Source organism: Elephantulus edwardii, unplaced genomic scaffold, assembly GCF_000299155.1.
Source record: "Elephantulus edwardii isolate Elephantulus edwardi_28Jun2011 unplaced genomic scaffold, EleEdw1.0 scaffold00026, whole genome shotgun sequence".
Lineage (NCBI taxonomy): Eukaryota > Metazoa > Chordata > Mammalia > Macroscelidea > Macroscelididae > Elephantulus > Elephantulus edwardii.
This window is the reverse complement of record NW_006399776.1, coordinates 4,039,361-4,062,289: the sequence shown is the minus strand read 5'-3', so window position 1 is coordinate 4,062,289 and position 22,929 is coordinate 4,039,361. Positions and strand designations below refer to the sequence as shown.

Here is a 22,929-nt window from a genome sequence, read left to right as displayed (position 1 = left end):
AAAAGTGCAACAATGAATGAATGGAAATCCAAACTCTGTAAATGTTCATTAAAATTAATAAAATAAAATTTTTTTAAAAGACAGCTTGAGAAGACAAAGCAACATATTGCAATGAAATGTGTAAAGAGCCGGAGTTAGAAAATCAGCATCTCTTAATCTGAAAGAACTGAAGAACAAATTCAAGCCTTGAGTTATAAAATGGAAGGATTTTACAGGCAAAATAATGAATTGATACAAGAAACAAAAAAAGATGGAATACACAGAATCACTGTACCAAAAAGAATTAGTTGACACTGAGTCATTTTTAGTAGTAGTATATGATGAAGTACCAATAGTACTGAAGGAAGAGATCCAAGGTGCACTGAAAGTACTGGCAAAAATATGAAGAAGGAAGTTTAAGCTGCTCTGAAGTAATTGGCAAGAAACAAGGTGCCAGGAATTGATGGTATAGCAGTTTACATAGTTAACAAACAAATGTGGTCTTGGACCCAGGTTTTGCCAAGAAATCTGAAGGACCACTGCTTGGCCAACTGACTGGAAGAAATACCCATTTTATATCTATCCTAAATAAAGATGATCTAACACAGTGTGGAAATTATCGCACAGTATTACTAATATCACATATAAGCAAAATCCTGCTGAAGATTATAAAAAAATGACTGGAACAGTACATTAACAGAGAACCACCAGAAATACAAGCTGGATTTAGAAGAGGCTGTGGCTCTAGAGACATTATTGCCAATGTCAGATAAATCTTGGATGAAAGCAAAGTACCAGAAGAATGTCTCTCTGTGCTTCATTGACTATACAAAGGCATTTGACTGTGTAGATCTCATGAAACTGTGCTAACCTTGAAAGGAATGGGAATCCCAGAACACATCTTATGCTCATGCAAAACCTGTATCTGGAGCAGAACACAATCTTTAGAATAGAGCATACAAACACTGCATGGCTCAAAATTAGGAAAGGAGTACATCAAGGATGTACTGTCTCCATACCTTTTCAGTCTATATGCAAAATAGATCATTCAAGAGGTTAGACTTTATGTGGAGAAATGTGCCATCAGGATTGTAGGAAAACTTACCAACAACCTGCATTATGCAGTTGATACACCCTTGCCTGTGAAAACTAAGAGGACCTGAAGCATTTGCTGCAGAAGGTCCAGGACTGTAGTCTTCAATATGGATTGAAGCTAAACCTCATGAAAAAAAAGATTCTTACCACTAGGCCAATTGACAGATCATGATAGATGGAGAAGGGATTGAGGTTGTTAATAGTTACAGCTTTCCTGGCACCACCATCAACACTCTTAAGACCAGCAGTCAGGAATTGCACTGGGGAAGTCACTTCTCAGGGACTTCTTCAGAGTGCTGAGGAGCAATGACATCAGTCTAGAGACTAAGGTGTACCTAATCCAGGCAATGGTGGTATTCACAGTTAAATGCTATGCATCAGAGATCTGGACAGTGACTAAGGATAATAGAAGAAAAACTGAGCTGTGGTGCTGGAGAAGACTATTAAATATACCATGGACAGCCAAGAGAACAAATAAGTCTGTCTTGGAGAGAGTGAAACCAACTTTCTCTTGGAAAGCAAGGATTTTGAAGCTTTGTGTCACATACTTTGGGCATGTGGTCAGGAGGGACCAGTCCTTGGAGAAGAACATCATGCTAAGAAGGGTGGAGGGATAACATAGGAGACCCCAGATGAGATGGATTGGCACAATAACTGGGGCGATGGGATTAGGTGTATCAGAGGCAGACTGGCACAGGATATGGCAGAGTTCAGAGCTGTTGTACATCGGGTTGCTATGAGTTGCATGTGACTCAACAACACATAACAACAACAACATATGCTTTGAGTTGATATACAACACTAATTTTTGCCCATCAGTGCCCTTAGTACACCTTGGACTTCTTCCTTCACTATTAATTGTGCTTGATCATATGTTATTTAAGGCCTCAGGAATTGGTGAAATACCAATTGAGATGCTTCAAGAAGCAACCCTGGATGTGCCCACTGGTCTTTTCCAACAAATATGGAAGGGAAATACTTGGTCAACTGATTGGAAGAGAATTGTTTTGTTTGCATTCAGGAAAAAGGTACTCAATAGAATGTGTAAAGTATTGAACAATATCATTAATATCATGTACAAGTAAAATCTTGCTGAAGATTATTAAAAAATGACTGGAACAATACATTGACAGGAACTCCCAAGACGTTCAGGCTGCATTCAGAAGAGGTCATGGCACAAGGGATATCATTACTGATGTCAGGTGGATCTTAGCTGAAAGTAGAGAATATCAGAAAGAGGTTTACTTGTGTTTTACTGGTTATGCAAAGGCATTTGACTGTGTGAGTCATAAAAAATTATGGCTAATGTTGAAAAGTGGCAATTCTGGAACACAGCTATGCTCTTATGGAACCAGGAAGCAGTTGTCCAAATAGAACAAGTGAATACAATAATGGTTTAAAATCAGAAAAGATGAATCTTGGGGTTGAATTCTTTTTCTATACCTATTCAATCTACATGTTGAATAAATTATTTAAGAGCTGAAATATATCAAAAAGAATGCTGCTTGAAACAGATGAGGGAGAGAATAATTTAAAAGCGGTATATGATAGAGTATTATAGTTATCACAAGAGTCCACAATTAAGGTTGCATAGTGGAGTGTACTTGGGGGGTGGGAGGAGTACGAGGGGATTGTATAGCAAAGAAAGAATTTTTCTTTTTCTTTTCAAAGAGAGGAGTGAACTGGGGTGGGGAAGGGCTGGGCAGGGAGAAAAGTGCAACAATGAATGTATGGAAATCTAAAATATCTGTAAATGTTCATTAAAATTATTAAAATAAAATCTAAAAAAAAAGAATGCTGCAGCATCAGGATTGAAGATTCATTAACAACCTGTACTCTGCCGGTAACACTGCTTTGCTTGAAAAAGTGAAGAAGACTTGAAGCACTTGTTGCAGAAGATTAAAGATTACAGCCTTCAATATGGTTTGCATCTCAAAATTAACACAACAAAAATCCTCACCACTAGACAAATGGTGGTGGTGGTGTACTGTAGAGCTGGAACCCACCCATAGCTGACCCTCCGATGGGTTTTCTGAGGCTCTTAAATCACATGGAAGGAGATTGCTTGTCCTTCTCCTGTTGAGCAGTTGGTGGCCTCAAACTGGATGCCTTCAGGATTGCAGTGCAGATTCTTGCCACTAAGCTACAAGAGCTCCCTAAGTAGATAAATAGGTGACATCATTTTTAGATGGAGAAAAGATTGAAGTTGTAGTATGTTTCATTTTATTTAGATCTACAGTCAATACTCATGGTAACAACAGTTAAGAAATCAAAAGATGTGTTGCATTGGGGAAATTTACTGTTAGGGACCTTGCTGAAGTGCTATAGAGCAACAGTATCAGTTTAGAGGCTAAGGTCTGCCTGATCCAAGCCATGGCATTTTCAGTTGCTTCTGAAACATCTCAAAGTTGAACAATGAATTAGGATGACAGAACTGATGCCTATGAATCATGATGTTGATGAAGAATACTGAATATACCATGAACTACCAAAAGAACAGACAAACCTGTCTTCAAGGAGATAAAACCAGACTGCTCCTTAAAATCAAGGATGGGCAAGTTTCATCTTACTTGCTTTGGGCATGTGGTCAGGAGGAACCAGTCCTTGGAAAGTAACACCATGCTGGGAAGAGGGTCTGTGAAAGAGAGACCTTCCCCAAGATGATTGACACAGCGACTACCACCATGAGACTGAGCATGACAGAGACCGTAGGGAGGGTGCAGGACAGGACAGGGCTCAGATCAGTCATTCACAGGGTCACTGTGAGTCATAGTAGACTTGACGGCACCTAAAAAGACAACAGATTTCCCCTGGTATTTGTATTCCCTGCATGGCCTCCTATTCTAGGGCAGTGATTTAAACTCTAGTGTGTTACCATACTCACCTGAAATTTAAACATAGATGTCTGAGTCTTACTTTTCTCAATTTTTTAGTTAGTAGGTCTAAGAAAGGACATAGATTTTGCATTTCTAACAAATTCTTTGATGAAATTGGTGCAGTTGGTCCTAGGACCACCCTTTGAGAATTACTGCTGTAGCAATCCACTTCTTCCCAGGTGATTATATATAAATAAAACTAGATGGGATAGATCTGGGAACCTATTTTCAATCAGTAATGACTACTTTCTCTGTTTTCAGGATGCAAATGTAAAGCTGATCAGAGAACTCCGAGAAGAGATTGAAAGATTGAAAGCCATGCTGTTGAGCTTTGAACTGGTGTGTAGGCAGTCAGAACTCCTTCCTGTGTACCAGAAGGGCTAATTTAGAGGTCTGTCCTCTGCTTAGAATCTGAGTCCTGCTGCGTTTGAGTGACAGTGGAGCAGAGACAGGACCACAGACGGGGGCTTACTCTGTAGTTCTGGATTGATAGACATTCTTTCCCTAGAACATCTCTGTTGTCCAGACAGCATTTTTTTAATTGACTGTCCTTTATATATGGGTAGATAGCAAATGAGAGTCCTCCAAAAGCATTTCTTTGAATGCTCCTACATTGTACCAATAATGGTCTAAATCTATAGGATTCCTATTTCTTTCAGATTTTAATAATAAACACCTTTATCTTCTCTTGCAAGAATAAAGGCAGTATTCATCTGATTGGCAGACCAGTAAAATAGCAAAACATTTCTCTCTCCCTCTTTTCTTTGTGCAGAGGAACTTCAATGCATTGAAGGATGAAAAAGATGACAATATGACGGAGCTGGTTGTCCAAAATGAGATGAAGGTGGGTGTTAGGTGGGATCAGTTGTTCTTTCCATCACCCTGGGAGAAAGTCTGCTCTTTCTCCATTATTCCTAAGGCTGGCTGTCCTGCCTCAGGGTAGAAAGTATATGTTTAGTTTATGGACAGTTTCTGTCTTCACTGAGCTTTGAGTGAGAATGTGCTTGTATTAGGGTTTGGTGTTTGATTTCTGCTTTGTGCTTTCATTGGTTTGGATAGTGACAGGGACAGGAAAATTATTTCAGTTAGTAAACTAATCTGTGGGATTTCAGAGGTGATAAATTACACAAGAGGAAATTGCCTATCTTTCTCCTGCAGAGCAGCTGATAGATTTGAACCATGTACCTATGGTTGGCAATGCAATTCCTTACTGCTAAGCCACCAGAGCTCCCTTAATAACTCTAAGCTTTGGCATATTTATTTTTTAAAAATTTGTTCTTGATCCTCAGAAAACACCTAATATTGTATTGTTGTCATCATTATTTTATTACATTGTCTTCAAAACCAACTCCATGTAGTGTTAGTTTTACCCAAGGAGAGTTCTCTTAATGCTTTGTAGGTCTTTGAGCCATATTAAAAACATTTTACAACTCAAGATGCTATATCTTTGGGAAGAAATATTAAATCCTAAAAGAATCCCAAGCTATGGATGACACAGATTCGGAATGGAGGAAGGAAGATAATAAACCTAGATTTTCACTAATATCTCAAGTTTTAAAAATAATTTTTTTCAAAATAACTATGAGATATCATCTGACCCCCAGTAAGGATAGCAAAATAGAACAACAAGCAACAACTGCTGCCGAGGTTGTGGAGAAACTGGAACCCTTACTCACTGTTGGTGGGAGTGTAAAATGGTGCAACCACTACGGAAGGTGGTATGGCGCTTTCTCAAAATGTTGTAAATAGAGATACCATTTGACCCAGCAATTCAACTACTGGGAATATACCCTAAAGAAATCATAACGGCCACCCAAGCAGATATATGCACACCCATGTTTATTGTGGCTTTGTTCACAATAGCAAAGAGTTGGAAACAACCCAAGTGCCCATCAACAAATGAATGGATAGAGAAGCTTTGGTTTATTCACACAATGGAATATTATGCTGCATTGAAAAACAAAGAACCCATGAAATATTATACAAAATGGGTGACCTTGGAGGACATTATGCTGAGTGAAATATCTCCATCACAAAAGGACAAATACTGCATAGTGCCACTGTTGTAAAACGAGACTGACATCAGGGTTGGGGGGAAACTAAGAGGGGATAAATAATGTATACTGCATTGAAACAGATGAGGGAGAGAACTGTTTAGGAGGAATATGTGATTAGGTATTATTGTCATGACAAGATTCCAGAATGAAAGCTACATAGTGGAGTGTACTGGGGGTGGGAGGAATTGTATAACAATGAAATAATTTTTTTTTTACTTTTCAAAGAAAAAAGCCAGCTGGAGGGGAAGAGTGGGCAGGTAGGAAAGTATGCAACAATGAGTAAATGGAAATCCAAAGTCTCTCTAAACTTTCATTAAAATAAAAAAAAATTGTCCTAAAAAAAGAATTTTTTATTAGACTCAATTTTAATGTAATAAACATAATTATTTATACCTTTAACACCTGAATAAAAATTATTTTTAAGAATACCATGGATTTTTTTCTGATTGTAAAAATAATGCACTGTTATTACAGAAACCTTGTGAAATTAACTTTTGCTTATTGAATAAAACTTAGAGAGTCAATTGACATTTGAGTCCTGTTTGGTTTACAACTGAAAAAGGCATAAGGGTCTCTTTAGGGTTTTGATAGCAGTTACAGTAAGGAACATGAAAATTAAAGCTGTGAGAATATCAGGCCAAGGTGGCTTTTAGCCTTGAGTGTCTTACCCACACTAAGTGTCTGGGATCACCTTCTGTGTGTCTGTAGATTGACCAGCTGACTAAGGACTGGATGCAGAAGTGGAGTGACTGGAAGGCCTTGATGGAGAACTACAGTGTGGACATCAACAGGAGGAGGGCAGGGCTGGTCATTGACTCAAGCCTGCCACACCTGATGGCCTTGGAGGATGATGTGCTCAGCACAAGTGTTGTGCTCTATCACCTGAAGGTGAGGAGGCTGATGAACTACCCCCTCCCTTATTTTTCCAATTTTTTATTGGCTTGCATATAGTCATTCATATACATCATGTTTTGCACATGTTCTTTGTGTTTTATGCAATCATTCATAGACATTATAGTTTATGTAATTAATTACCATTGCTCTATGCCTGTTAGCACTCTGTCTTTTCAAGTCCTCATTGAACATTTCCCAATCATTTACCCTTCTCAACTCAGCAACTTCTGCTTTCCCAGTGATTTTTTTCCCTCTTCCCCCTTTTCTGCCCCCCTTGTCCCTTTCTTGTCATCGAATCGGATCCAGCCCATAGTTGGCCCTCCAGTGGGTTTTTTAGAGGCAGTTAGTCACACGGGAGAAGATTGCCTGTCCTTCTGCAGAGCAGCTTGTGGGTTTGAACCATGTACCTTTGGGATTGCTGCACAGCTTCTTGCCACTAGGCCCCTTTCTTACTGATCTCCTGGCTCTACAGGTCAAGGAAATGGCAGTGGCAGCAGTCATATTTATGTGAATTCAAACAGATGCCACTGAGCTCCCTTCATGTTTGCTGTAAAAAATCTTGTCAGGACGATCAGTTGCAAGTTTTGCTTGTATGAATAGAGCAGATTACTGGAAATCAGAACATACGTTTAGTTTGCATTTGTGGCTCCTGTGGCTCTTACTGTAATATACTGTGCCTTAATGTCTTCATTTTAAAATAAGAACTTTTCCTCCTTTATTCTTTTTATGACTTCCTGAGGGACAAAAGAAGAGACATGCAGTGTGAAATCCAAACTTTGAAATGTTCTTGAGTTCAAAATACAGGCTACCAAAAGATGGTTTTTGGAGCCTAGAAGGGAAATTCAAAAGATCTGAACATGTTTTCTTGAGTTCTTCTCCCCTTCATTGGATGCCCTAAACCAATCAAAGTGCACCTCTCACTTCTCAGTCACTAGATTAAAACAAAAGGGGAGTAAGATAAAATGTACAAAAGTTTGATAAGAAAAAACTGAACATCCAATCTTTATTCTTGTTTTCATCTCCAGCTGACATTTAAAAGGGGAAAAAAAGTTTGTAATGTTGCTGTTTTCCCTGGAGAAATTAGGCTTCTAATGCATATGGGGAATGAGGTGTGTGTTAGCAAAGCTCATCAGATTTAGTAGGGCTGTGTTTTTAGGAGAAGCTCTCAAGGAAGTTGTCAGAGACAGCCTTAGATAAAAGCTGACATAGCTTATTTTCTGACGCCAGGAGTATAAGTTACCTAGGTGTGAAGTCTTTAGACAGAAGTGGCCCTAAACTGTACCTTAACTAAACACCAGAAATATCTTCCTATTAACCAGAACCACAGAGAGGGACCATATGGATTAAAATGGTCAATATTTGAATAGAATTGATATGATACATTGATTCGAGATGGAGTTAGCAGATGACACTAGAAATTAATAGTAGAACCTAGAGTAGTTCTTACTGTTGTGTGCCATTGAGTCAGACTGACTCATTTCTTTTTTTAATTTTAATTTCATTTATTTTATTGTTTTGTGTGTGTGTATTGTCAAATCATATCTGACTGGTACAGGAGGAGATTGTCCCTCCTCCAGCAGAGCATCTGGTATATTTGAACTGCTCTCCTCTGGGGTTGCAGTGCAGCTTCGTGACACTAGGCCACCAGCACTCACCAAACTGACCCATTTCTGACCCTCCGATGGTTTTCAGGAACAGTTAATCACGGGGGTGAGGGGGTGGGGGTGGGGGAAATTGCTCATTCTTCTCCTGCAGAGCCTCAGATATATTCAAACAGGTTCTTTCAGGATTGCAGCATAGCTTCTTACCACTAGGCCACTAGATAGTAGTAGTTGGTGGTGTGTATCAAGTCGGGACCAACCTGTAGCTGACCCACCAGCAGATTTTTAGAGGAAATTAAATCACATGGGAGGAGAGTGCCCATTTTTCTTACACTGAGTAGCTGATGGACTCAAACTGTGTGCCTTTTGGATTGCATTGCAGCATCTTACATGAGGCCACCAGAGCTCCCTAGAGTAGCTGTTGTGTGCTGTTGAATCAGAGCCAACCCATAACTGATCCTCCAGCAAGGTTTTGGAGGCAGTTAATCGCACAGCCAGAGACTGCCATCCTTTTCCTATGGAGTAACTGATGGGTTTGAACTATGTGCCTTTAAGATTGCAGCAGTTTCTTACCCCTAGAGCTCCGTAGAGTAGTATTAGCAGGAAATTAAAGGACAAATGAGAGCGATAGGGAAGAGTGAGGGAGGATTTCCTCTGCGGATAGTATCATTGCATCTCACTGCTGAGCCACTACACGTGGAGGGGAGCATATGCTCCTTGGTGCAATTCCAGCAGGCCTAGAGATGAAGTTCAGTCTAGTACCAGTGCTGGCATTTCTGCGTTTTGTTTACCCATACTCATCCTCTTCCCTCTTCTATATTTGTTTTGTATCTGGTTTAAGTAATAGTATAATAATATGGCACATTAATCTCTGTACTTCATTTACTTTGCTAACCTGGTTGCAAACTTAGAACTAGTCCCTGGCAATACCTTGGAAACTGTTTTCTTTTGGGTCACCTTGGGAAGCAGTGGGATAGTAAGAAGGAAACAGCAGGGAGGTATGAGTGGAGCACAGATTACCAATATTTTATTATTTCCTTTGTGCCACTGTAAATTCTTCCTTCTGCATAAAAATCTCCCCGTTAAGACAAACTTGGAAGCAGGAGTGGCATCTACTTCCAAAATAGCTTGCCTCTGGAAACTCTGAACGTGGAGAAATGATGAAAGTTATACAAATCTTCAGGTCTTTCATTCATAGGGTCACTATGAGTCATCCACGACTTGACAGCACTTAACAACAACATAAAAATCAGAGCAGCAAGTAAAGGATATCACTCAGCCTCTTTTCTGGGATGCTACCACTTTTTAGTTTTTTGGGGGGTTTTTGGTAGTTTCTGTTCAGCAAATCTACAGGTTGTACTTGCTATGACTGAGGGAACTATGGTGACCTAGTGGGAAAGGGGTTACACTATCAACCAGAAGGTGGTGGTGGCTGTTGTCGAAGGTCAGCTATGAGTAGGTTCTCACTTGAAAATAAGTTTATTCCTTTATCTTTTAGGGAGAATACCATCAGGGATTGTCCCTGAAATTAAATGAAGAGCTTTACCTCGTCCATTTTAGCCATCCTCTGATTTTGTTTTATGGTGTTTCTGGCACCTTTTGATTTATATACTTCTCAGTGGCTGAACAGGACAGCATGACTGACTGCATCTCCAGGGCAGGGGTACAGGGCAAGGAATGTCAGAAACTCATTAATTCCTTTCAGAAGTTTTCCTTTTCATTAGTTTTAGGAAGTCCCCTGCTCTGGCTGCTGAGGGTGAAGCCCAGTAGGAATTCTGTTGCCACTTGGAGGAGTGATGACATGGGAAAGGCATAAGCTTCAGACTCATAGGCCCCTGAATTCTAATAACAATCTCCTGTTTAATAAGTGGGTTCCTTGGACAACATATGCCCTGTGGGCATCAGAGTCACTGTACGTAAAAAGGATATAATAATACTTGCATTTTGAGCTATTAGTGACTAGAAAATTATAAATGGTTATTTAGTGTTTATCTACATTTCAGTATCTCTTTTGTGTTTCTCTTCTCCTTCCAAAAAGACTTCTGTTAGATCTTGTGCAGATTGCCCGCAGTCCAAGTGCTTGTCTTCTGCTAACCTGCTGACTCATTCATACTAATTCCAATTTTCCCTCCTCTCTTCCCTTCCTTATACTCTCTTCCAGTCCTTCTTAAATCTAGATGCTGTCTTTTCTCCTGTGTGTGCTTTACCCTTCTTCAAATCTAGTGTCTGTTAAAGTTCATCTGAGGACCGAGAAGGTAATGATCCTGCACTTCCATACATCTTCATCAAATGCTTATTAGACTCTGAGGGGACCAAGCTTGGACCATACTCACCTCAGTCCCTGAGGCAGAGCTATGTGTGTATACCCAGCTTCACAGACTAGATAATAACTTTGGGCTATAAACCAGAAAGGAGTTTACCAGTATTTATTGAACTTTGCAAGTAGCTTATGCTGCTTTGTCACATGGGATTCTCCCCATCCCCTCCAGCTTCCCAGGAGTTTTGTGGGCTATAGGGTGAATTGGCAAAGGGATCAGAGTAGCCTGTACCATTATTGAGAAGTGGGCTTCAGAGAAGCTGAGGAGGAAAACTGATAATACTCAAACATGTGGACTTAAATTTTTTTTTTCTTCAGGGGTAAGACTTTTGTTACTTTTTACTTTTATTAAAATGAATTTTTGTTTTCTTTTTAGGAAGGGACAACAAAAATAGGAAGGATTGATTCAGACCAGGAACAGGATATCGGTAAGTGACAAAACACCTGGTGCTTGGTGTCTGGTCTAACCATTGGCAGCTTTTTGTGCCTGGCGTATTTCTTCAGGGGATTATGATCATGTTCTGAGAGCAAGGGGATCTTTGAAGTGTTAAGGTTCTGCTTCCCTGGATAGTACAAAAGGTTAAAATGTTGGGCTTCTACCCAAAAGTTTAGAGATTGTGGTCCACCCAGAGGCACCTCGGAAGACAAGGCTGGTGATCTAGTCCTGAGAAGTCAGCCATTGCAGACACTATGGATCACGGTTCTGCTCTGACATGTACCGAGACTCCATGAGTCAGGATCTATTTGCATAGCAACTAGATTGGTTTTCTTGCTGTTACTAAGTCTTGAGCCTAGGACATGGTAAGAATAGACTGTCATAGTTGTAGAGGTTCAGATGTCAGAGGAATAGGTGGCTCTTTAGTTCCTGACATGATGTGAGATCTTCCAGAAGTGAATTCTGGTCCCACTAAAAGAATGGAGGCAGTGTTTCCCTGGAAGATCTCGGATCCATTTGATCACTGCTTTTTCTGTAGTCCTGCAGGGCCAGTGGATCCAAAGAGACCACTGCACCATCACCTGTGCCTGTGGTGTAGTCATTCTGCGGCCCAGCCAGGGAGCTCGCTGCACAGTGAATGGCCGAGAGGTCACCACTTCCTGTCGTCTGACCCAAGGTAGGCTTTTCTACAGCCTTGTGTGTCCCCGGGGTGACTGATGGACCAGGTTCCTTCTCAGGGGCTGGACCCAGAGATCTCAGTAAAGCAGGCTTTAAAGAGGCATCATCCAGCCTCTGCAACTACAGATCTGAAGATTTGTTACAGGGATCCTTTCTCACAAACAGAAGAGCCCCAGTCCCTGAGTCCCCGAGTAGATACTGATTCTCTGAAATATGTGTCTGTATGTGTTGGCTCTGTGCCCTTGAGAGAGTCTCAGATTATCAACTTCCTCATCTAAAAATGGGACTGTTAAGTAGGACTGTTATAAATTTGAATGAGCCAATCTATGTAATGTTCTTAAAAGCGTGCTTGGAGAAAAACTGGATGGAATATGTTTACGGCATTGAAGTCTATGGGGGAGAGAATAGTCTAAAAGTATTATATTTTAGGGCATTATTTTTATCGTAGGAGTATGCAATGAGGGTTGCAGGGTGGATTATATTTGGGGGTGGGGTTTGGGGAGGTGCGGGGGGGATTGTGTACCAATGAGGGAGTTTTGCTTTTGCTTTTCAAGGAGAGGAGCAAAAGGGGGGGAGGGGGGAGGGGTTTGTGCGGGGAGAAGGGTGCAACAATGAATGAATGGAATTCCAAAATCTCTGTAGATGTTCATTGAAATGAAAAATAAACAACCTAAATTTAAAAAAAAATAACTAAAGTGTGCTTGGTGTCTGTGATTATTGTGGGAGAAGATTGGACAGCCACCTCCTGTGAGGTTTGTTGTTGCTGTTAACGTGCCATTGAGTCACCCACGACTCATAGTGACCTTATGTACAACAGCTCTGAATCCCACCCTATCCTGAGCCAGTCTCACTGACTCCAGTACACCTAATCCCGTTGCCCCAGTTACCATGTCAGTCTGTGTCATCTGGAGTTTTCCTCTTCTGTGCTGTGCAGTTTACTGCCTCTGTAAACCCACTGGAGGGTCAGCTATGGATCGATTCTGACTAGAAAGTAAACAACAATGTCACTATTACTACTGTGATTAATTTATTCAGATTCTGTCCTTTGAGCCTGAGCTTAGATTGTCCATTTTCAACAGAGCTTTCCCCCTGACCACCTTATCTGGAACTCCTCTTGCTTTGCTTTGCTCTGGAGAGCAAGCCCTTTTCTTTGTATATTTCATCTATTCTGGGAGAAATTACTTTTATCAAATTAATATCTATTTTATTGGCTCAGTGAACTCACCCATCAGTTGAAGGCAGAACTTTGCCTTGCACACAGCATCCTGGGTGTAGTACATCTTCACAACATGGCTCATTTTTCTCTGTGCCGCAGGAGCTGTCATAACTCTGGGGAAAGCACACAAGTTCCGATTTAACCACCCAGCAGAGGCTGCAGCACTGCGGCGGCGGAGACAGGTGATCAGGGCTGTTTGTTAGGAGTAGCCTCACTATTTCTCCTTCTTTGAGGAAGTTTGAGGTTTGTGTCTGTCAAAGTGATGGTGACCTCCCACTGTTTCCTTGTTTCCAGGCTGGAGAGGCTATTGGTGGCATTGGGTCCTTGGAGTGGCTGGACTTGGATGGATACATCACTGCCTCTCGATTGGGTCTCCACCCTTTACTTTGGGAGGAAAGGTGGGAACAACTGCTTGTATTGCTGTAGAGCCTACTAGGTTTACTTAGTCTATGCAAAATAAAAGGGAGAGATGATCAGCAGGCAATATCTGAGTGAGGCTTGGCCTAAATGGACTTGGATAAGAAATTGGAAGATGCTAAGTTAGCTGTCGGTTGTATGCAACAGAAAGGTGGTCTTGGCCCTCATGTGATTTGTACTCATTGGTTTTGAAAAAAAGTATTGCCACTTTGATCATTAAGCATTATATTATGTTATATTCTCTGTGCTCACTTTTCTCTATCAACAAGATTTATGTGTGTTGCTAGAGATACTGGATATTGCATCTGAATTTACCTCCCTGAACTTCTAAATTCTGGCCCGCCTGTGTATGTGTCACATAACCTCCAGGATTATAACTGCCTCTAAATTTTTAATTTAAGATAACATATGACTAGAAATCCTTTTTTCTCATAACTGAGGATATAGAACAATATCTATGAGGGACAGCGACTCCAGGTACAATATGAATTGTGACTGAAGCTGTTAATCAAAACTGTATGTCATTTGTGGTAACAAATTTACATAGTTCTGCTTTATCCATGTCTACATAGAAAACCTTTCTCATATCTAGAAGCTTCTCAGATACTAAAAACAGTGGTATCCTCTTCTCAGACCACAGTGGCTTCTGGTCTATAGAAGATGTCAGCAGAGAGTGGTCAGTATCTGTGAGATCACTGGTGCCCAGCCTCTCAAATACAGAATTCTGGGAAGAGTTATTAAGGCCTAAGATGTCTCATTTCCTTAAGAAAGATCTAGCCTCTCCTTCCTCAGGCCAGCAGCACTGATGATGCTAAAGACAATTTTGAGTCTGACCTTGGTGTTGAAGGTTGTTGAAGGCAGGGAGGTAAAGCCCCTGACACACAGAGCAGGTCCTCACCTGAGGACTGCCGCGTGCTCATGGACAATATAAAGAATGACTTAAAGGAAGATGACTTTAGAGTCATCTGAGGGACTACAGTGTCTTAGAGTGGAGAACGTCAAAGACAAGAGGAATTCAAGACTAAGTCTGGAGTTCTTGTCTCGTAAGAAAGGCCCTCCTTATTAAATCAACTGTGAGGTATTATCTCCCGCCAGCAACTATGACAAAGTTCAACAGGGAAGCAAACAATAAATGCTGGTGAGGTTGTGGAGAGATTGGAACTCTTATTCACTGTTGGTGGGACTATAAAATGGTACAGTTACTATGGAAGGCAGTCTGGTCCTTTCTCAAAAAGTTGGAAATAGAAGTACCATTTGACCCAGCAGTTCCACACCTGGGAATATACCCTAAAGAAACCAGAGCTGAGGCTCAAATAGATGTATGCACACTCACGTTTAATGCTGCATTATTCACAATAACAAAGAGATGGAAGCAACCTAAGTGCCCAACAACAAATGAATGGATAGAAAAACTATAGTACATTGTGCAGCATTGTAATAAAACAATGAGCTTGTAAAACATAATACAACATGGGTCAGACTGGAAGATATTATGTTGAGTGAAATATCTCATTCACAAAAGGATAAATATTGCACAACATCACTGTTATAAAATAGGACAGACATGGTGGGAGGGAGGAGTGGGGGAGAGAATTGGTAAAGAGTGAATAGATAATGTATTAGAGTGGATAGAACACTGCATTAGAAGAGATGAGAACTGTCCAAAAGGAATGTATGGTTAGGCATTATACATATGACAACAGTCTAGAGAAGGGCTGCATCATTGGGTGAGCTGGGGGATAAGGGGAGAAAATGTGCAACAATGAATTAAAAAAAAATAAGCCAAGACCCTCCTTCTATGAAAAGAGACCTTACTTGAAGTAAAATCTTTACTGGGAAGGGGCATTGAGTATCTCCTTTTCCAAGAGCTTCGAACTTTACCAAGAATAACACTGCCAATCAAAAGAGCAGTTGACATAGGAGAGAGGCATTTGAATGGGACAAAGCTGGTCACATCCTCGCTCTATCCCTTAAAGCTATGTCACCCTAGCAAGTTGCTAAATCTCTGAGCCTGTTTCCTCATTTCCAAAATAAGAATGTTACCATGTGTCTCCTCACTGTCCTAGTGAATAGATTAATGAACAGACTAGTGTTCACTAGTGAACAAATTGGTGAACATGGGCTTTGTGCCTGCATACCAGGAGCTCCCTTTGCTAAGAGGCTGTTGTGAGGCACTTCCTAGGAAGGCTGCCTCCCTTTCTCCTAAGCACAAGAAGACCCATCCACCTCAGAGAACACAAGTCTTCTGCCTCTGCTGCTGCTTCTTGGGCTCTATCTTCATGAGCACTGATGTGACTTTTCAGAAACACCAAGAATATGCCCTTTCATTCAGATGGGGAGTTCAGAATGAAAGCCTCTCTACAAGCTGCTTCTGCTCTGCAGCACCAGCTCCAGGAGGCTGTGGGCTGTCATGATCCTGCCCAGTTAGCATAGCCAGCACCTGGTGAAGGTAGTGTACTTGAAGCTCAAGTCTGTGATTGGACAAAAGGACTGAGGAAGGCAACTGGTTAAGTTGTTGTTGTTGTTATGTGCCGTCGAGTCACTTGCGACTCATAGCGACCCTATATATAACAGCCCTAAACTCTGTCCTGTGCCAATCGCACTGTCTCTGACATACCCATCCCGATCAGTCCACCTCCTAGAGGGCCTTCCCCTCCTGCGCCTGCCCTCCACCCTCCCAATCATGATGTTCCTTCTCCAAGAATTGGTCTCTCCTTACAACATGGCCAAAGTATGTCAGATGAAGCCTCAGAATCCTTGCCTCCAAGGAGCAGCCCAGTTTAACCCTCCCCAGGATGAATCTGTTTGTTTTCTTAGCAGTCCATGGTACATTCAATACTCTTCTCCAACACCAAAGCTCAAAGGCATCAATTCTCCTTCTATCCTCCCTAGTCAATGTCTAACTCTCTGATGCATAACAAGTGATTGCAAAGACCATGGCCTGTATCAGACACACTTTAGTCTCCAGAGAGACACCATTGCTCTTCAGTACTTTAGAGAGGTCCTTAACTGCAGACTTTCCCATCACAATACATCTTTTAATTTCCTGGCTTCTGGTGCCAAGAGTGTTGATTGTGGAGCCAAGCAGACTAAAGCTGTGAACAATCTCAATCTCTTCACCATCCATCCTGATGCTGCCAATTGGCCCAGTGGTGAGAATCTTTGTCTTCTTGACATTGAGCCTCAATCCATATTGGGGGCTGCAGTCCTTGACCCTCTGCAGCCAAGGCTTCGGGTCCTCCTCAGTTTCCGCAAGCAGGGTTGTATCATCTGCATAATACAGATTGTTGATAGATCTTCCACCAATCCTGATGCCGCATTTCTTCTTATAGAGCCCAGCCTCCCGGATGATCTGTTCTGTGTACAGGTTGAAAAGGTATGGAGACAGGACACATCCCTGGTGTACGCCCTTCCCAATTTTGAACCATGTAGTGTTTCCTTGCTCTGTTCTGATGACTGCCTCTTGGTCCAAGTATAGGTTTCACATTAACACGATCAAGTATTCTTGTATTCCCATTCTTCTCAGAGTCAGCCACAGTTTGTTATGATCCACGCAGTCAAATGCCTTTGCATAATCAATGAAGCACAGATAGACATTCCTCTGGTACTCCCTGCTTTCTGGCAAGATCCATCTAACATTAGGTACAATATCCCTAGTACCACAGTCCCTTCTAAATCCAGCCTGGACTTCTGACAGTTCTTTGCTGATGTGCTGTTCCAGTCATTTTTTAATAATCTTCAGCAGAATCTTGCTTCCATGTGAAATCAATGATATTGTTCTATAGTTTCCACACTCTGTTGGGTCACCCTTCTTTGGAATGGGAATTAATATAGATCTCTTCCAGTCAGTTGGCCAAGTGGTTGTTCTCCAGATTTCTTGACACAACTTGGTGAGCACGTCCAGGGCATCATCTGTTAGCTGAAATATGTCAATTGGTATACCATCTATTCCTGAGACCTTAGTTTTTGCTATCCAACCTGAATTTCAGAACCATCTCAGAACAGGTTTGAAGCCTTGAACACGAATGAGTGAAGATCAGATGAGTTGTGGGAGGATAGCAAGGGTATCATCCACGAAGAGTGCAAATGTTCATTACAAAGACAGAGGAGGAAGACAAGACCCAAATGGATGTCGGAAGAAACTCTGAATATTGCACTGGAGCACAGAGAAGCCAAAGCACAAGGAAGGATTCAAGATACTAAAGAGTTGAACAGGCCTTCAGTCATGGGAACTGTTGGCCCCCTGTTTTTCACACTCTCTGTTCTGTATCATTCCTGGTAGTCTGTCTCATTATTAATAATTATAAAATTATTTCATTCTTTGGGACCCTCGGTCTGCAACATTCTGGTGCCCTGAACCTAGGGACAAGGTGGTGGTTTTTCTTTGGATAAGGTGGTGGTTTCTCTTTCTTTCTCTTTTTCGATCAGACACCAGGAACCAAAAGGGAATTCGCTCAGGACTGCAGCAGTTCCATGATGCATCTTCAAGGATATGAATGTGTATCCCTAAGCACAATTGATAACAGTGCATCTGAATTACAAAATCAGTCTCCACAATAGTCTGTGTGTTTCCTATTGCCAAAGGGCCCTTCAGAGTAGTGAGAGAAGATCTTCACCCTGAAACCCACAGCGTCCCTTTTCAGCAGGAAGTAGCTAAGAGAGTCTGCTGCCCCATTTTCCTTATGAATCAGGGTGAAATCTCTCTCAAGGAGGAGTGACAGGGAATGGCAAAGGACTCACAGACAAAGGAGATTAATCAGAACTGGTTTTGATGGGGACTATGGCAACATGACAATGGAAGCTGATCCTCAGGGAATGCTGCTTTATTGGAAGTATTTTTGTGAACTTATTTTGCTTTCTCAGTTATATTTGTTTAATTATATATAAAGGATTAAGAGACAAGGAAGAATGAATCCTGAAGAAAAGAAATTATGCTGATCTTGATCTCAAAATTATGATTTAAACAAAAGATGGAGAAATGAGGGAAGCCGAATATCAAATTTACCAATAGTAGACCAAGTACTATATCAGGGAATGAGGGATGCTTAATACAAGCTGAAGGTCACCTTGTGGCACTAAGGTGTTCCCTAAGAGTCAACATTGTTCTTAGTTTGTATCAACTGAATCCCTCCCTCCTGAGATTAGCATAAAGAGGAACTTGGCCTTATCTGTAAAAGACTTCATTCACCATTATCCTTTGTTTTTGTTTTGTACTTCCTTATGATTTTACTTTGTTTACCTTCCTTATGATTCTAAATACTCAGAGAAGCATGGTTTGGGGCCTTCAGTCATGGGAACTGTTGGCCCCTGTTTTTCACACTCTCTGTTCTATATATATATATAAAGAGTTGAACAGAAGATTTCAAAAGGCAGTGCAGGATGACAAAGTAAAATATTACAACGAAATGTGCAAGGAGCTGGAGTCAGAAAATCTAAAGGGCCGAACTCATTCAGCATTTCTTAAGCTCAAGGAACGGAGGAACAAATTCAAACCTCGAATTGGTATAATCAAGGATGCTTTAAGCAGAATATTAAATGATCCAGGAAGTATTAAAAGAAGATGGAAAGAATATACTGAGTCACTGTATCGAAAGGAATTGGCAGACACAGAAAAATTTCATGGAACAACATATGAGCAAGAGCCTATTGTGATGAAGGAAGAACTGGTTAAGAATAGAGGGAAATGCATGTTGTCAGCTAGCCTCCCAGTCAAGGTCTGTGGCTGTGTCTACAGGAGAGCTTCTCCACTGCTCTTGAATGGGGATGACTCTGAGGCCTCCAGTGCCCAGGCTTCCCTCATACGTCTACTGGCGCAACACTCACAGGGAACCTGCAAAGCTGAGGCTGACCCCGAGCCAGGGGAGATTGTCCAGTCAGCCCTCCTCTTTTCATTGCTGCATGAGCTGGACTAGGGAGCAGTTTATCCTTGATAACCATTTGTTATCTGTGCTGCTGATATTTTCCTGTTTGGCATTTTCAGAGTTTAACCTTAAATGCCTAGAACTTGTCTCTGTTGCTCTCTCTGTTGCCTTAGTGACCAGGCACCTTCACTGTAGAAGCTTGTGGAGTAGGGGGGTGGTAGAGCCCTGCCACAGAGAAGACTATATAGCAACTTTGGGATGCTGGTGCCATAGAAGGTGAGGACAGGCATCTGATGGAGACAGAGGTTTTGCCCTTGGTAATCTATCCAGACATGTACAATAAGGTTAATATTTTCTTTTTGCGTTTGGGTTTTGGTAGCTTGGCTGATGTGTTTAGCAGAAGAATAGTTTGCAGTCTGATGGTGTATGGCATCCTTGGTGAGCATGTTGTGTATGCAGTGGTAATGGTAATGGCAGACGGTGTATCCTTGCTGGTCCTGTTGCTGTTAGGATGGAAACTATTAGGTCTACATAAACTGCTAGTGAGCCATCACCTTCCTAGGTAGAGTGCTGTCCTCCAGGGAGAAGCAAATTTACATCTGAGGGATGGGGAGATAACAGGGTAGTCCTAGAGAAATCTCAGTGAAGACCCCCAGCTGACCCTGTGTTTTCTGTGACTCTGGGTCTTAGCTGGGTTTGTCTCAGACTTTCTCCTATGCTTATGGGTGTAATTTGGCTATTTCTATGGTCAGACAAAATTTGGATTGGTAATTAGGAGTGATACATAGTACAAACTGTTTTCTACTAGGGTTTTTTTTTAAATTTTGTTTTTCTGTTTATGTGTCATTTACTGGTTTTCTATTCCATTTGCTACTCTTGGCCTTTGACCTTACATACAGTAAAGGGTACCTCTCTCTTTTCTGTACCTTCCACTCATACAGTGGAGTATGAGCAAGCAGAGCAGTTAGCTCCAGTTTTCTCAAGGACACTCTCAAGTCAGATGATGTTGTTATGTGCCACCAAATCACCTGCAACTCATAGAGACCCTATGTACAATAACTCTGAACCCAGTTCCATCCTGGGCCATTCTCATTGTCTTCCACACAGCTGCCACCATTACCCAAGTTACTGTGTCAATCCATCTCATCAAGGGTCTTTATCTCCTACATTGTCCCTCCAACTTTTCAAGCATGATGTCCCTCTCCAAGGACTGGTCCATCCTGGCACCAGCCCAAAGTATGTGAGATGGAGCTTCAAATTTCTTGCTTTCAGAGAGCAACTTGATTTTATCGTATCTAGGATGGATCTGTATGTACTTTTGGCAGTCCATGGTATGTTCAATAGCCTTCTCTAGCACCACAACTCAAAGGCATCAATAATTCTTCTGTTGTCTTTATTCAATTGTCCAGCTCTCTGATGCATAGCAAGTAATTGCAAAAACTATGGCCTATATCAGGCGCACCTTGGTTTCTCAGCTGACACCTTTGCAATTCAGCACTCTGAAGAAGGTCCCTTACAGCTGACTTTACTAATCCAATTCATCTTTTGATATCCTCACTACTGGTGCCAAGAGTGTTGATTGTGAAGCTGAGCAAACCAAAATTGTTAATAATCTCAATCTCTTATCCATCTTTCATGATGCTTCCCATTATTCCAGTGGTGAGGATCTTTGTTTTCTTGATGTTGAACTTTAGTCCATATTGAAGACTGCAGTCCTTGATTTCCTGTAGCAGATGCTTCAGGTCTTCCTCATTTTCAGCAAAGTTGTGTCATCTGTGTAACACAAATTGTTGATGTCTTCCTCCAATCCTGATGCTACATTCTTCTTCATAAAGCCCAGCATCCTAATGATCTATTTCACATACAGATTGAAAAGGAGTAGAGACATGTCCTGACATACTCCTTTCATGAGTTAGAACCATGCAGTGTTTCCTTGCTCTGTTCTTACTTCTACCTCCTGGTCTAAGTAGAAGTTTCACATGAGCACAATCAGGTGTTCTGGAATTTCCGTTCTTCTCAAGGTTAGCCACAATCCTTGAATCTGTTACAGATCATTGTCACCTCAGTACCTTCCCAGGGAAGATGCTGTGTGACAATTCACCCTCAGCTCCTGTCCATGTATTCAGTCTCCTACACATTACATTTATCCTTTCCTGTCCCCCTAAAACTGTCATAAGAAATCTTACTGCCCTCTGAGACAAGGGTAGCAAACTTTTTCTATAAAACACTATTTATTATTTTAGACTTTGTAAGTCATACCCTCTCTAGGCTGCTCAACTCTGCTAGGATAGCATAAAAGCAGCATTCTTGGCAATATATAAATTCGTGGACAAGGCTGGATTTCAACATTTATTTACAAAACTGCAGTGTTGGCAAGCTCTGGTGGCCTAGTGGCAAAAAGCTGCAACTGCAATCCCAGAGATGCACGGTTCAAATCCACCAGATGCTCTGCTGGAGAAGGAGGAACAATCTCCTCCTGTACCAGTCAGATCTGATTTGACAGTACACACAAAAAATAATGAAATAAAATAATTTTTAAAAAACAAACAAAAAAACAACCAAGAAACTGCAGTGTTCAAATTCGGCCCACAGACTGTAGTTTTCAGACCCCCTGCTCTGAGACCATCTGTGATTTCATTCTAACTCTCCAGTGGTAAATCCACTAAGAGCAGTGATTTCTCAGCATGCTGCACCGCTCATACTGTCTGATTCTAGTGTCAAGCAGGAAGCGAGCCTCTGGCAACAGTTGTGCATCTTTTTTTTAAATTTTTTTTATTCTGTGTATGTGTGTCTGTGTACCGTCAGATCAGATCTGATTGGTACAGGAGGAGATTGTCCTTCCTTTCCCAGCAGAGCATCTGGTGGATTTGAGCCATGCATCTCTGGGATTGCAGTGCAGCTTCTTGCCACTAGACCACCAGAGCTCCCCAACAGTTGTGCATCTTAAGGTTGGAGTGAGTGCTGAGAACTAGTGAGAAGCCCCTGATTCTGACTTTCTCTCAGCCTTCAGCATCATAAATCCTGAGCTATTTCCTCCCTCTCCTCTCCCACTGTCACCCTGGAGCTCCCAAGCAGTTGACACCCTCAGAAGGCAAAAGGCAGAGAACTTCGAAGATAGACACCCTTGAGGTCCCTTTAACCTTCTTGAGGTACTTAGAGCCTCCAAAGTCTGAATCTAACACTATTTTCTTCCCTTGTCAGTGGCACTGCCAAACACCTGGCAGATAAAATGTCCCTAAAGACGTCTTTGTTGGCTCCTAAAATAGTAGTACACGTTTTTAAAAATGTGTGAGAATGGAGGGAGGGGGTGAAGGAATTAGGAAAGATTCCATGAGAACCTGAAAATATGAGGTAATGGTGGGCCTGGATCAATGGTGATTATTTTTATAAAACACAGTGTAAATAGAAGAATGTGTGTGAGACACAATGTATATAAAATAAAACACAATGTATGTAAATTTTGTATACAAAATAATATAAAAGAAAAATAATTTAAGAAAGG

At 41.4% G+C, this 22,929-nt stretch overlaps 1 protein-coding gene across 1 annotated transcript in view; it reads left to right on the top strand.

The window, feature by feature from the left end:
• STARD9 (StAR-related lipid transfer (START) domain containing 9) overlaps positions 1-22,929 on the top strand; it is a 124,101-nt gene that overhangs the window by 78,850 nt on the left and 22,322 nt on the right. Inside the window, exons 14-20 of the mRNA XM_006883214.1 lie at positions 4,212-4,289; positions 4,723-4,794; positions 6,716-6,895; positions 11,196-11,247; positions 11,794-11,931; positions 13,249-13,331; positions 13,444-13,547. Coding sequence (XP_006883276.1) covers positions 4,212-4,289; positions 4,723-4,794; positions 6,716-6,895; positions 11,196-11,247; positions 11,794-11,931; positions 13,249-13,331; positions 13,444-13,547 — 707 coding nt within the window. The remainder of the gene's footprint in view (positions 1-4,211; positions 4,290-4,722; positions 4,795-6,715; positions 6,896-11,195; positions 11,248-11,793; positions 11,932-13,248; positions 13,332-13,443; positions 13,548-22,929) is intronic.